Raw genomic sequence first — 12,806 nt, 5'->3', positions numbered from 1 at the left:
TAGAGGAGGTGTTGTTTCCTACCTTCACCATCTGGCGGCAGCCCGTCAGGAAGTCCATGACCCAGTTGCACAGAGTGGGGTTCAGACACAGGGCTCCGAGCTTAATCATGAGCTTGGAGGGTACTAGGGTGTTGAAGGCTGAACTTTAGCCAATGAACAGCATTCTTACATAGGTACTCCTCTTGTCCAGATGGGATAGGGCAGTGTGCAGTGGGATTGCATTGTCTGTGGGATCTATTGGGGCRGTATGTAAATTGAAGTGGGTCTAGGRTGTCAGGTAAGGTGCAGGTGATATGATCCTTATCTAGCCTCTCAAAGCACTTCATGATGACAGAAGTGAGTGCTACGAAGCGATAGTCATTCAGTTCAGTTACCTTTGCTTTCTTGGGTACAGGAACAATGGTGGACATCTTGAAGCAAGTGGGGACAGCAAACTTGGATATGGAGAGATTGAATATGTCCGTAAACACTCCAGACAGCTGGTCTGCCATTCTCTGAGGACGTGGCTAGGGATGCCGTGTGGGCCGGTAGCCTTGCGAGCGTTAACATGCTTAAACGTCTTACTCATGTCGGCCACAGAGAACGAGAGCACACAGTCCTTAGGAGCGGGCCRCGTCGGTGGCACTGTGTTATCCTCAAAGCGGGCGAAGAAGGTGTTTAGCTTGTCTGGAAGCAAGACCTTGGGAGCAAGACGTCAGTAATCTATTTTATTCCTATTACAATGTCCTCCCTATTGGTGAGATTCATTTTGCTTTCATGTTATAATCTTGTGTATATTTTGTTTTCATGTATTTTCACGAGGACCACAATGGAAATATTTTTTTTTACTTTCTTGTGTCTTCCACAATGATTTTAATGGCATTTTACTGGGTGGTTGTATTGTGTTTCAATAAATCAAGTCATGACTTCAGTGATCTCAGATCAGAAAGTGAGAGCTCTGGGAAGAGGCCCGAGTTTCCACTTGGATAACCGTTCAAAACTATATATTTTTTTCAGTCGAAACTCGTTTTTCCCGAGTTTCCAGTTGTCTTGAACTTACTGAAGTCGGGAKACTTCCGAGTTCCCAGTGGTTTTGAACACGGCATTGAAAGGGCCAAACACATGGCTTGCGTCGGGTGTTGTGGGTTTACGTCATGACGTTGACGAGGAAGTGAACACGTGTGAGGAAAAATAAGAAGTCCGCGTTTGCTGAGGCCACAAACCTTGAGTAGGTGAAGTTATTGTTATTTGCATAGCTAATCCGATATCTCAAACATTCAAACGTAGCTCAATAACTATAGTGTGTATGGGAACCAGCCCGTGGTCTTGAATTTTCTTGAAAATGTGTTCARTAAACGTTACTGAACTTCTAAACTTGAGGCAATTTCCACTCCACTAGCTAGATTGCTAACGTTAGCCATATGCATTGCGTTTTCATTTTTTTTCAATTATGGGGTGGTAGTTGTCATGTGTTTGTAGCTGTTGTACAATCTTTGGATACTCTACCGTACATATTATAATCAGCAAATTKGGCTAACTGAGATGAGAGAGTTAACTGAGTAGCTAGGCTTGGCTAGAAGTAACCAATTAATAGTCAGCTAACGGTAGCTAGGTAGGAATTGTGAAATATTGACGGGTATTTTATTTTGTTTCAGGAAAGTTCTTCCTCAACTGTGAACTTCAACATGGCTGTCAGGGCATCTTTCGAGAAGAACAACGAAATAGGCTGCTTCGCCAAATTAACAAACACATATTGCCTAGTTGCAATTGGTGGGTCAGAGAATTTCTATAGGTAAGAAATTTGGCATCTTTTCCAGACGTTGCTTGCTAGCTAACGTTAGCTGATCAGATCGAACATCCGGCGGATAACTAGCTTGAGATGGTACATTTATTTTCAACTAACCTAGTTTTCGAATAGAAAGCACCAGTATTTGTATTTATTAGGGATCCCCATTAGCTACTTTTCCTGGTGTCCAAACATATTAAAGCACTTACATATATATTTTTTAAATGTAACCTTTATTTAACTAAGCAAGTCAGTTAAGAACAAAATCTTATTTACAAAGACGGCTTACTGGGGAACAGTGGGTTAACTGCCTTGTTCAGGGGCAGAAGGACAGATTTTATATCACTCATCCATATATTTATATGTGTATGTTCTTATTCCATCCCTTAGATTTGTGTGTTAGATATTACTGCACTGTCGCAACTAGAAGCACAAGCATTCGCAATACACTCGCAATAACATCTGCTGACCATGTGTATGTGACCAATAAAATTTGATTTGAGTTGGGTGTAATGCAAAGCACACTTGATTTCTGAGTCAATCTCATGAATCAGCGCTTTGGGGTGGACTCACYTGTCTTGATCAAGCGGACAGAGCATAAGAGTGAATTCCATAACAAATGGACAAGTACAATTGTATTGAAAGCTTACATACAGTATTGTCAGCTTTCTCCAGGGAATGTTGTTATGAATGAGCATAGAGTACCACAGTATGAGTCACAATACCCTAGCGGTCAATCAGGGAAATGGTTCCACTTGTTCCGATGGTCAAGGCAAAGGTAGGAATTTCTGTATGAAATATCTAATGTTAGTTCAAGGTAAAAGTGACCTTGTTCGGGGGATTTACATGGTTATCAAAACGTCACGCCCTGGTAAGCCTATACGAAACACAGCCCTTATTTAAATTTTCTAAAATCCCATATGGGGAAAAAACATGGTGAGAAACGATTTGAACCATTTCCCTGTTTGACCGCTAGGTTTTATGACTATTGACACCTCCACTGTGGGGCTCTATTGCTGTCATGGTAACATGAACTCTATGATTTCAGTGTCTTTGAAGGCGAGTTGTCAGAGACCATCCCAGTTGTACATGCCTCAATAGCAGGATGTCGGATAATTGGAAGAATGTGTGTGGGTGAGTATAGCTCTGTAGGTCAAACAGCTAGGCTTTGTGCAAGTGCACAAAGAAACACAAAGCAATGTCATCAGTTCAACAGGGGAGTGGAATACTCAATTATGCTTTATGTAAGACCAATACTGCGCTTTCTATTTTCTGAAAATAATTTGGATAATTGACTGTCACAATTTTGCACTTAGCCCAGCTAACCCTGCTCAACTACTTCCACACTAAATTTGCTATTCAGGGAATCGTCATGGACTCCTGGTGCCCAACAACACTACTGACCAGGAGCTGCAGCACATTAGGAATTGTCTTCCAGACACGGTGAAGATCCAGAGGGTCGAGGAGCGGCTCTCAGCACTGGGGAATGTCATAGCCTGTAATGACTATGTGGCCCTAGTGCATCCTGATCTGGACAGGGTGAGAAAAAAACAACTCTTGCCTCATACCTCATGTTTGTCATGCATGATTGCAGTGCTGCCAACTCTCACGCATTGGGCGTGACACACGCATTTGACCCTCTTCCCATGTCATACTTATTTCTCACGCGTTGAAAAAAGTACTTATTTTMTTTTCTAATTCAGTGTGTCAACTTTCAACTGTGCCTCCAAATCCCTTTGAAATGGAAGCATATTGCGCCTGCAATTCTACATCATAAGCTTTGTAAMCTCGGAAGCTTCACCCGGGAGATCCACCATTTTCTGCCACCGCACTGTGAACCGCGGCAGATTGAAGCTTGTGATTTTGTTAAGGGCCTGAGACCAAAGCGATTGGATGCGCGTTCGTGAAACGTCCCTCACGATTAGCGTGGCAAAGGCAGCCACGGCAGACTGGACAGGCACGTTTGTTCTCCGCTGAACAAAGTTCATGAACTCAAATGTCAAAAGAGCAGCACAAATGAWTTTGCTGTCACTTCTGTCGYAGAATGCTTCCTTTTGACAGCATGTGATAATATAGCCTGGTACTAGTTATTCAATCCTCCACTTGTATGAGCCTAAATCCATAGGCTACATTATTCACCATTGGCAATTTAGCACTAGGTTCATTAGGTTGTAACATCGAAAAAGGCAGCGTTCAGCAGGACATTTGGTAAGGTGACCTGATTTGTCGGAACTGTATTATGAACATTATTTTGCCCAATCAGATTGTGAACCCAAATGTCTAACTGATTCTAGTGGGTGGACAATACMTTGAAAGATAATTTAGGTTGAGTGTAGGGGCAGATTTTGGCTGTCGTCTTGTCTTAAGGAAATTTGTCTTCTTTTTTTCCCACAATAGCTAATATAAGTCGTAACAATTCCCATCCCCTACAATGGGCCAAAATATCAACTAGTTAGTGTTCTAATCTCAGCAGGAACACTACTGTTATTCCTCATACTTATTATTGAACTTCTTACCATTTTTGCCCGTGTAATTAGGCTATTTAAAATCTGATATGCCAATTTGTGTCTTTTAATTTTAGATTTTTATTCAATGAGAGTATTTTTATAAGCCTTTATGGACAGTGTTGAGTATAGGCTGTCAGTGGTTCCCAAACTGGGGCGCGCTACTAATAATTACAGTATAAATTGCATTTAAAAAGGAAACCCTGATACATTTTAAACTTTGTTTGACAAGTGGTCATGAAATAACCTTTTAAATTATGTATAATATAATCAACTTTGAAAACAACAGCTAGCTACAATTGTTTAAAAATCGCCTATATAGAGAGAGATTGTAATGGCGTCTTTTTGTAAGCACTAACTCCGCCATGGTTCGTTGGACAAACCCTGTAGAGARAATTAGTGCTGTTTTGSGGTAAACGCCGAAAATAAGGTCTGTKTTGAACACAGGCTTAGGAGATTTATGTTTTGTTTGCCATTCATTTTTCCAATAGGGATGGCTGAATGAACAAGAGGTAACTCATTTCCGGGTTTTATGACTACAAGCTGTCGAGCTCTCTTGTGCCATTGCCATTAGAATGTTGGAAGCTTACCCATAGAATTCAATGTAATGGGGCAGCAATTTTTTGGGATCCACCCCCAGGTGTGGCATATCAAGAAGCTGATTAAAACAGCATGATCATTACACAGGTGTACCTTGTGCTGTGGACAATAAAAGGCCGCTCACAAATGCGCAGCTTTGTCACAGCACAATGCCACAGATGTCTCAAGTTTTGAGGGAGCGCGCAATTGGAATGCTGACTGCAGGAATGTCCACCAGAGCTCTTGCTTAAAGAATTGAATGTTAATTTCTCTGCCATAAGCCACCTCCAACATCGTTTTAGAGAATCTGGCAGTATGTCCAACCGGCCTCAACCGCAGACCATGTGTAACCACGCTAGCCCAGGACCACCACCTGCGGAATTGTCTGAGACCAGCCAACCGGACAGCTGATGAAACTGGGGGTWTGCACAACCAAACAATTTCTGCGCAAACTGTCAGAAGYCATCTTAGGGAAGCTCATCTGCGTGCTCGCCGTTCCTCACCAGGGTCTTGACCTGACTGCAGTTCGGGGTCATAACCGACTTCASTGGGCAAATGCTTACCTTCGATGGCCACTGGCATGCTGGAGGAGTGTACTCTTCATGGATGAACCCTGGTTTCAACTGTACTGGGCAGATGGCAGACAGCGTGTATGGTGTGTGTGGGCGAGCGGTTTGCTGACGTCAACGTTGTGAACCATGTGCCCCGTGGTGGTGCGGTTATTGTATGGGCAGKCATAAGCCACAGACAATGAACAGAATTGGCATTTATCAATGGATATTTGAATGCACAGAGATACCGTGACGATCCTGAGACGCATTGTCGTGCCATTCATCCGCCGTCATCGCCTGATGTTTCAGCATGATAATGCACAGCCCCATGTCGCAAGGAACTGTACACAATTAGTGGAAGCTGAAAATCTCCTAGTTCTTCCATGGGCATGCATACACACCAGACATATCACCAATTGAGCATTTTTGGGATGCTCTGGATCGATGTGTACAACAGCGTGTTCCAGTTCCCGCCAATATCCAGCAACTTYGCACAGCCATTGAAGAGGAGTGGGACAACAGGCCACAATCAACAGCCTGATCAACCATGCAAAGATGTATCACACCAGATACTGACTGGTTTTCTGATCCACGCMCCTAGCTTTGTTGTTTTTGATTAGTTKTATTTTTTAAGTCATTTTTACCCCCTTTTTTTCTCCCCAATTTTGTGATTACGATCTTGACTCAGCGCTGCAACTCCACAACGGGCTCGGTAGAGGTGAAGGTCAAGTCATGCGTCCTCCGAAACATGACCAGCCAAGCAGCGCTTCTTAACAAGAGCTTGCTTAACCCGGAAGCCAGCTGCACTGTTCAACTGACGACCGTAATCAGCCCGCAAGYGCACTGGCCCGCGACAAGGAGTCGCTAGAACGCGATGAGCCAAGTAATGCCACCCCTGCCAAATCCTCCCCTAACACGAATGACACTAGGCCAATTTTGTACCTCGCTGTCGGACTCCCGGTAACTACAGCCTGGGATCGAACCCCAGGCTGTAGTGATGCCGAAAGACTGCGATGCAGTACCTTAGACCGTGCCCTAGTCCATAGATTTTACATTTTACATTTTAGTCATTTAGCAGACGCTCTTATCCAGAGCGACTTACAGTAGAGTGCATACATTTTATAACAATTAAAAATTGTAAATATTTTTTTTATACATACTGAGACAAGGATATCCCTACCGGCCAAACCCTCCCTAACCCGGACGACGCTATGCCAATTGTGCGTCGCCCCACGGATCTCCCGGTTGCGGCCGGCTGCGACAGAGCCTGGGCGCGAACCCAGAGACTCTGGTGGCGCAGCTAGCACTGCGATGCAGTGCCCTAGACCACTGCGCCACCCGGGAGACCGGGTAGATAAGGGCGTAGTGCATTTCAATTGACTGATATCCTTACATWATTTTTTTCATGCTCATCCCTAGTACGTTGTCTGATGTAGGGGATGTTAACACACTTCCCATGTTTGTTTAGGAGACTGAGGAGATCCTGGCGGACAGTCTTAAGGTGGAGGTGTTCCGTCAGACAGTAGCAGAGCAAGTTCTAGTGGGGAGCTACTGTGCCTTCAGCAATCAGGGGGGACTGGTACACCCCAAAACCTCCATAGAAGACCAGGATGAGCTCTCCTCCCTACTCCAAGTGCCTCTGGTGGTGAGCGGTAGTTSTCATAGAGTGGTGCTTATGCTCATTTCTACATCGTCCCTAGCCCCGACTGCAAGGCTCATGTAGATCTGAATCAATCTGATACATATAAGCAATGTGGTAATAGATCTACCTTGCMCTCTGATAGGCTAAGTGRAAATTTCTTCATTTTGTTTACATTTTTGTTTTTGATCTACTTAAGTGCCCAGGGGGGCACATTGCATCAAGTTGTTGTTGCCAAATCTCTCCCTCTCTGGCACTCCACAGGCTGGAACAGTGAACCGTGGTAGCGAGGTCATCGCCGCAGGGATGGTGGTAAATGACTGGTGTGCCTTCACTGGCCTGGACACCACCAGCACAGAGCTGTCCGTCATTGAGAGTGTGTTCAGACTGAGCGAGGCGCAGCCCAGTGCCATCGCTACCACGATGAGAGACTCTCTAATTGACAGGTGAGTGATCACTTCTGACACCGTGAGAAACTCACAAATTTTAGGCATCATCTAGAGGTTGCTTCATTTCCTTTTTCCACCCAAAAAATCTATGTATGACCGGAAAGGCAGGGTTAAGATTGAGCCCGAGAAACAGGCATAGCCACTCCATCCGTTTGTAATGCAACATCGTCTTATGTCACAGCGCGTGGCTTTTTGTTTTTGAAGTAGCATTTGGCCCTTGTATGTTTGAGGCCCCTGCTTTCATCCGTTTAAAGATCCGACTTTTCATAAAACCATGAGCAATTTGCTCACGTTCAGCTGTGTTCAACACTAGACTGAATCTATTTCCTGACTAGGCTATTAAAGTTGCCATACAGCCTCCTTTTCACCTCTATCATGTGATTTACCTGACAACGAGGGCGTTTGACTTGTTAAGCTAGCTAGACGAGTAAATGAGTGAAGTCGGGGGAGGTGCATCTGCGACAACTTAGTCGGCCACTGTTGTGTTTTTCAAACGGCAAGGCTCAGATCAACATGGCAGTGTCAAAGTAGTGCCATTGTTTTCTAAAAGTTTAATTATATAAAAGTATATAGCTCTAACGTCCATACCACAGACTAACAAACTGAAATCATAYGTGTGTATCCTACATTGTAAAATGTATATATCCATTGTATACATGAATTGCTGCAAAGTTGGTTCCTGTTTCAGTCACATCTTTGGTCACGTCCGTGTGGGTCAAACAAAAACAACCYAATGATTGGTTGACAATAGAGCCTCCCACAATGCAGGCGACCGATGGCTGCACTTTGAAGTTGTTGAGGAGCTGCAGAAACTTGCAGTCAACTTCATGACCTTTGATCACATTAAATTTTATGGATATCAAAATGGGGTTGTAGGCCAAAACATTTTGGGTTGCGGCTGATGACGTACAAATTACCTTAGTTGTTTTTTTGGGAGGTATTTTTAGAATGCACAGAAGTCTAAGAAAAAACGCTTGATCTTTTTTACACTTAGAGGAACTGTCACTGTTTTTGGCACTATTAAATCATAATAAAAGTATTCATATAACCAGACATACTCGCAGGCGGACCGCGGTACAGATCCGGACCCAGAACGGGTTCAATGCGGGTCCCTATTTATATTTATTTTTGGAACTGTCGGGCTTTCATCTACTGCTGTTGACAGTTGTAATAGTAGAATGCCAAGGTGCAATTTTGAAATTTGGTAGTGCGTGGGCAGTTTTTATTTTAATTTATTTAACCTTTATTTAACTAGGCAAGTCAGTTAAGAACAAATTCTTATTGACAATGACGGCCTAGTTCAGGGTTAGCTGCCTTGTTCAGGGGCAGAACGACAGATGTTTACCATGTCAGCTCGGGGATTTGATCTAGCAACCTTTCGGTTACTAGTCCAACGCTCTAACCACTAGGCTACCTGCAGCCCCAGTTTCTCTGTCCATTCACTGAAAGACCTTTAGAGATCTATCAGAAATATCCAGTTGATTAACTACTAATCCTGGTTAGCCTAATTTACCTATATCTACACTTTGTAGTTATCATGGCCAGATTACGTGTCCAGGGGCYTCGACCCCAAGGGGGCCCCCATTTGATCTTGTTGAGTCACTCGGGTATCATATGAACACACAAGAYATGGCAAAATGTGTAGAATCTCAGGAAATTAGCTGTAAAATGGCACAATGTTCTCTCTGCCAATGAGGGGTGAGGGTTGCGATGTGGGGGTTTGTTACTACACCGATACATTACAATATCCATCCAGACCTTTGCCACCWAGGAAATTTGTTGTGACCGGACCTTCTCAAATAGTAGTTGAGTATCCCTGATATACACCCCCGGGAAGAATTACACATTTTGTGACCAGTAAGCACATARATGCGCTTCTTTTCCTGTTTTTATAAATTCATAGGATGTTTAGAAATTACGTGGCGTCTGGAATTTGTGAAAATTCTGTACTGAACAAAAATATAAAYGCAACATGTAAAATGTTGGTTTCATGAGCTGAAATAAAAGATCCCAGAAATGTTCCATATGCTTCAAGAAGCGTATTTCTCTAAAATGTGCACAAATTTGTTTACATCCCTGTTAGTGAGCATTTCTCATTTTCCAAGATAATCCATCCACCTGACAGGTATGGCATATCAAGAAGCTGTCAAGAAGCTGATTAAACAGCATTATCATTACACAGGTGCACTTTGTGCTGGGGGCAATAAAAGGCCACTCCAAAATGTGCAGTTTCATCACGCAACACAATGCTACAGATGTCTCAAGTTGAGGGAGTGTGCAATTGGCATGCTGACTGCAGGAATGTCCACCAGAGCTATTGCCAGAGAAGTGAATGTTAATTTCTCTACCATAAGCTGCCTCCAACTTCATTTTAGAGAATTTTGCAGTAATTCCAACTGGCCTCAACCGCAGACCACGTGTATGTGTGGGCGAGCAGTTTGCTGATGTCAGCGTTGTGAACAGTGTGCCTCATGGTGTCTGTGGGGTTATGGTATGAGCAGGCATAAGCTACGGACAATGAACACTATTGCATTTTATCGATTGCAATTTGAATGCACAGAGATACCGTGACAATCCTGATGCCCATTGTCGCGCCATTCACCCGCCGCCATCACCTCATGTTTCAGCATGGTAATGCATGGCGCAAGGATCTGTACACAATTCCTGGAAACTGAGAAATGTCCCAGTTCTTCCATGGCCTACATACTCACCAGACATGTCACCCATTGAGCATGTTCGGGMTGCTCTGGATTGACAGCGTATTCCAGTTCCCGACAATATCCAGCAACTTCGCCGAGCCGTTGAAGAGGAGTGGGACAACATTCCACAGGCCACAATCAACAGCCTGATCAACTCTATACGGAGATGTCGCGCTGCATGAGGCAAATGATGGTCACACCAGATAATCACTGTGAAAGGTGAATTTGGACCAATCCCTGACAACCCATTCATCAAAACGTAGCTACGAAGCTTTGCTTTGTAACCTGCTCTTTTTTCCCCATGTCTCTGAAAAATCTGAATGATTCCAGTCAAAAGATGTCCGATGGCCGTGAAAGGACCTCTCAGGACTTTCCCGTACTTCTTGGTGATACAGTGTCACATCAGTCTTACTGATGAGGAATACCCTTCGCAAAGAGCAAATATGAAGACCGTGGGTTTGACAAAGGGCTGTCCCACAGATTTTAACGTTCTTTGCGCAGCACTTTACATTTGGGCTCATATTGCGTAAATATCATACCAGTATTCAAATTTTGGGAAATGGGAAACAACTGTCACTTATTATTTATGTATTTTGACGACCACATTGACATTTAGTGAAAACGGATTTGTTAACTGCTGTTTTTTTCTTCTTCGCAACTTCCATTGTTTGTCGTGTCACCTAACACCCTACCTATATTAAAAACACAACAMCAGCTTGATTTAGTTKTTATACATATTCTCTTTYACAGAAAGTGATTTGATCAATTGATAGGGACAGTCACACATTGTATAAGATTACTTYCCAAGCAAAGTCCGATTTCTTTGGCTCCTAAAGAAGGTCGTAGCTCAGCTTCTAAATGTCATGGAGACGAATCAAAGATATTCCCATGTTCATCAGTCGTGTSTTCCCCTGGCATTTTACAGCTTTTTTTCTAGCATAAAGCATAACATATTTATGCAATGTTTTAGATCGGTATAAACAATCGCAAACTGTAAAGTGGTTTTTTTACCACTCAAATCAAGGAAGGACCCGCTCCACGAAACGTTGGCGCCCCCTAGGTTGGGAGCTCCTGAGCTATAGTCTTAGTCACGTACTGCATAGCAAGACTGATTGTGTTGATTCCCAATCGCTGCTTTTTTCATCSGTTTTTGTCCMAAAWATWGAGTAACTGAAACGGCGCATCGTCTGAATGGCTGGAAGCAGCAGAAAATGTACTAGCTGTGATGTACAACCTGATAGCAATATTTGACTACCTAGCGATTTATTGGCGAATTTTATTAATCATGCAGTGACTGCATCCAKATAATTCTGCTAACAATGCCTTACTAGGCGCGTAATGGATTTTTTGTCAAATAGTTTTAAACCTCAAGTTGGTTTTGAAGCATAAATGGCAAATGTTATATTTTTGACAGATTATTAGACATTATCGGTTTGTTTCATTTCTGCACAGTAGGTCAAAGTGTCAGTTACTCTTAAGTGTGTATACAATACTTTATTCATACTTGGGATATCGTTTTTCAATGGGAAGTCCTAAAATAACGTTAAGATGCTGATGGAGACTTTTAGACATTCARTTACCAGTGCAGATAAAATGCTATACTGCTGCAGCACCATTTCTAATATAACATTATTTCTCTCTTTCAGCCTCACATAAGATGCCAGTCCGCCTTGAATGAAAGGTTTGAGTCATCCCTGAAAATCTGATGCAGACCACTCGCTGTCATTTGATATGGTTAACACCTTCGTTTAGAGTTGGACATTTGCATGGTATGTCAATGCTAGACTTCATAATTYCTTAAAGAGAAATTGTTTTTTATACCTCCTGCTTTGGGCTGGATGTGTCAATGTGTAGATCATACTTTCTTACCTCAATTAGCCACGTAATCCTTAGTTTGAAAGCGACTCTTTTCTTGAAGGTGTGCTGYGCCATTTTCCTTACATTTTCCCCCATATGGGCCTGCACCCTAGCAATTCGAGTTCTAGCCAATGATCATCAGCCCCTCTCATTTAAGTGACAGCAAGCAAGAGGCTTGTCCAGCTTTATTCAATGAGGTTGCAGGGCGGGCCCAACGGCTCAGTGGACACAGCAGAGACAGCAAAGACGTGGTACATACAGTGCATTCAAGGTATTCAGACCCTATGACTTTTTTTCACATTTTGTTACTTACAGCTAGCTTATTCTAAAATGGAATGAAAAATCGTTTTTCCCCCTCATCAATCTACACACACTACCCCATAATGACAAAGCAAAAACAGGTTTTTGGACATTTTTGCTCATTTATTAAAAATAAACTGAAATCACATTTACATATACGTATTCAGATCTTTTACTCAGTACTTTGTTGAAGCACCTTTGGCAGCGATTAGAGCCTCAAGTCTTCTTGGGTATGACGCTACAAGCTTTGCACACCTGTATTTTGGGAGTTTCTTCCATTCTCCTCTGCAGATCCTCTCAAGCTCTGTCAGGTTGGATGGGGAACGTTGCTGCACAGCTATTTTCAGGTCTCTCCAGAGATGTTCAAGTCCTGCCTCTGACTGGGCCACTCAAGGACATTCAGAGACTTTTCCCGAAGCCACTCCTTTGTTCTCTTGGCTGTGTGCTCAGGGCTGTTGTCCTG

General features: G+C 43.1%; 1 protein-coding gene across 1 annotated transcript; it reads left to right on the top strand.

Annotated features, from left to right (window-relative positions):
• Positions 1–1,101: 1,101 nt before the first annotated feature.
• Positions 1,102–12,495, top strand: LOC111969643 (eukaryotic translation initiation factor 6). The gene is made up of 7 exons (XM_023995794.2): positions 1,102–1,207; positions 1,635–1,771; positions 2,814–2,899; positions 3,129–3,304; positions 6,868–7,044; positions 7,303–7,484; positions 11,833–12,495. Exons 2-7 carry the CDS (start codon positions 1,665–1,667, stop codon positions 11,840–11,842), a joined length of 738 nt encoding a protein of 245 aa, XP_023851562.1. The 5' UTR covers positions 1,102–1,207; positions 1,635–1,664; the 3' UTR covers positions 11,843–12,495.
• The last annotated feature ends 311 nt before the right edge of the window (positions 12,496–12,806 follow it).

The sequence above is a fragment of the Salvelinus sp. IW2-2015 genome, linkage group LG11 (assembly GCF_002910315.2).
Source record: "Salvelinus sp. IW2-2015 linkage group LG11, ASM291031v2, whole genome shotgun sequence".
NCBI classification, from domain to species: Eukaryota; Metazoa; Chordata; class Actinopteri; order Salmoniformes; family Salmonidae; genus Salvelinus; species Salvelinus sp. IW2-2015.
Note: the sequence above shows the minus strand (reverse complement) of the source record. Positions and strands in the feature narration are given on the sequence as shown.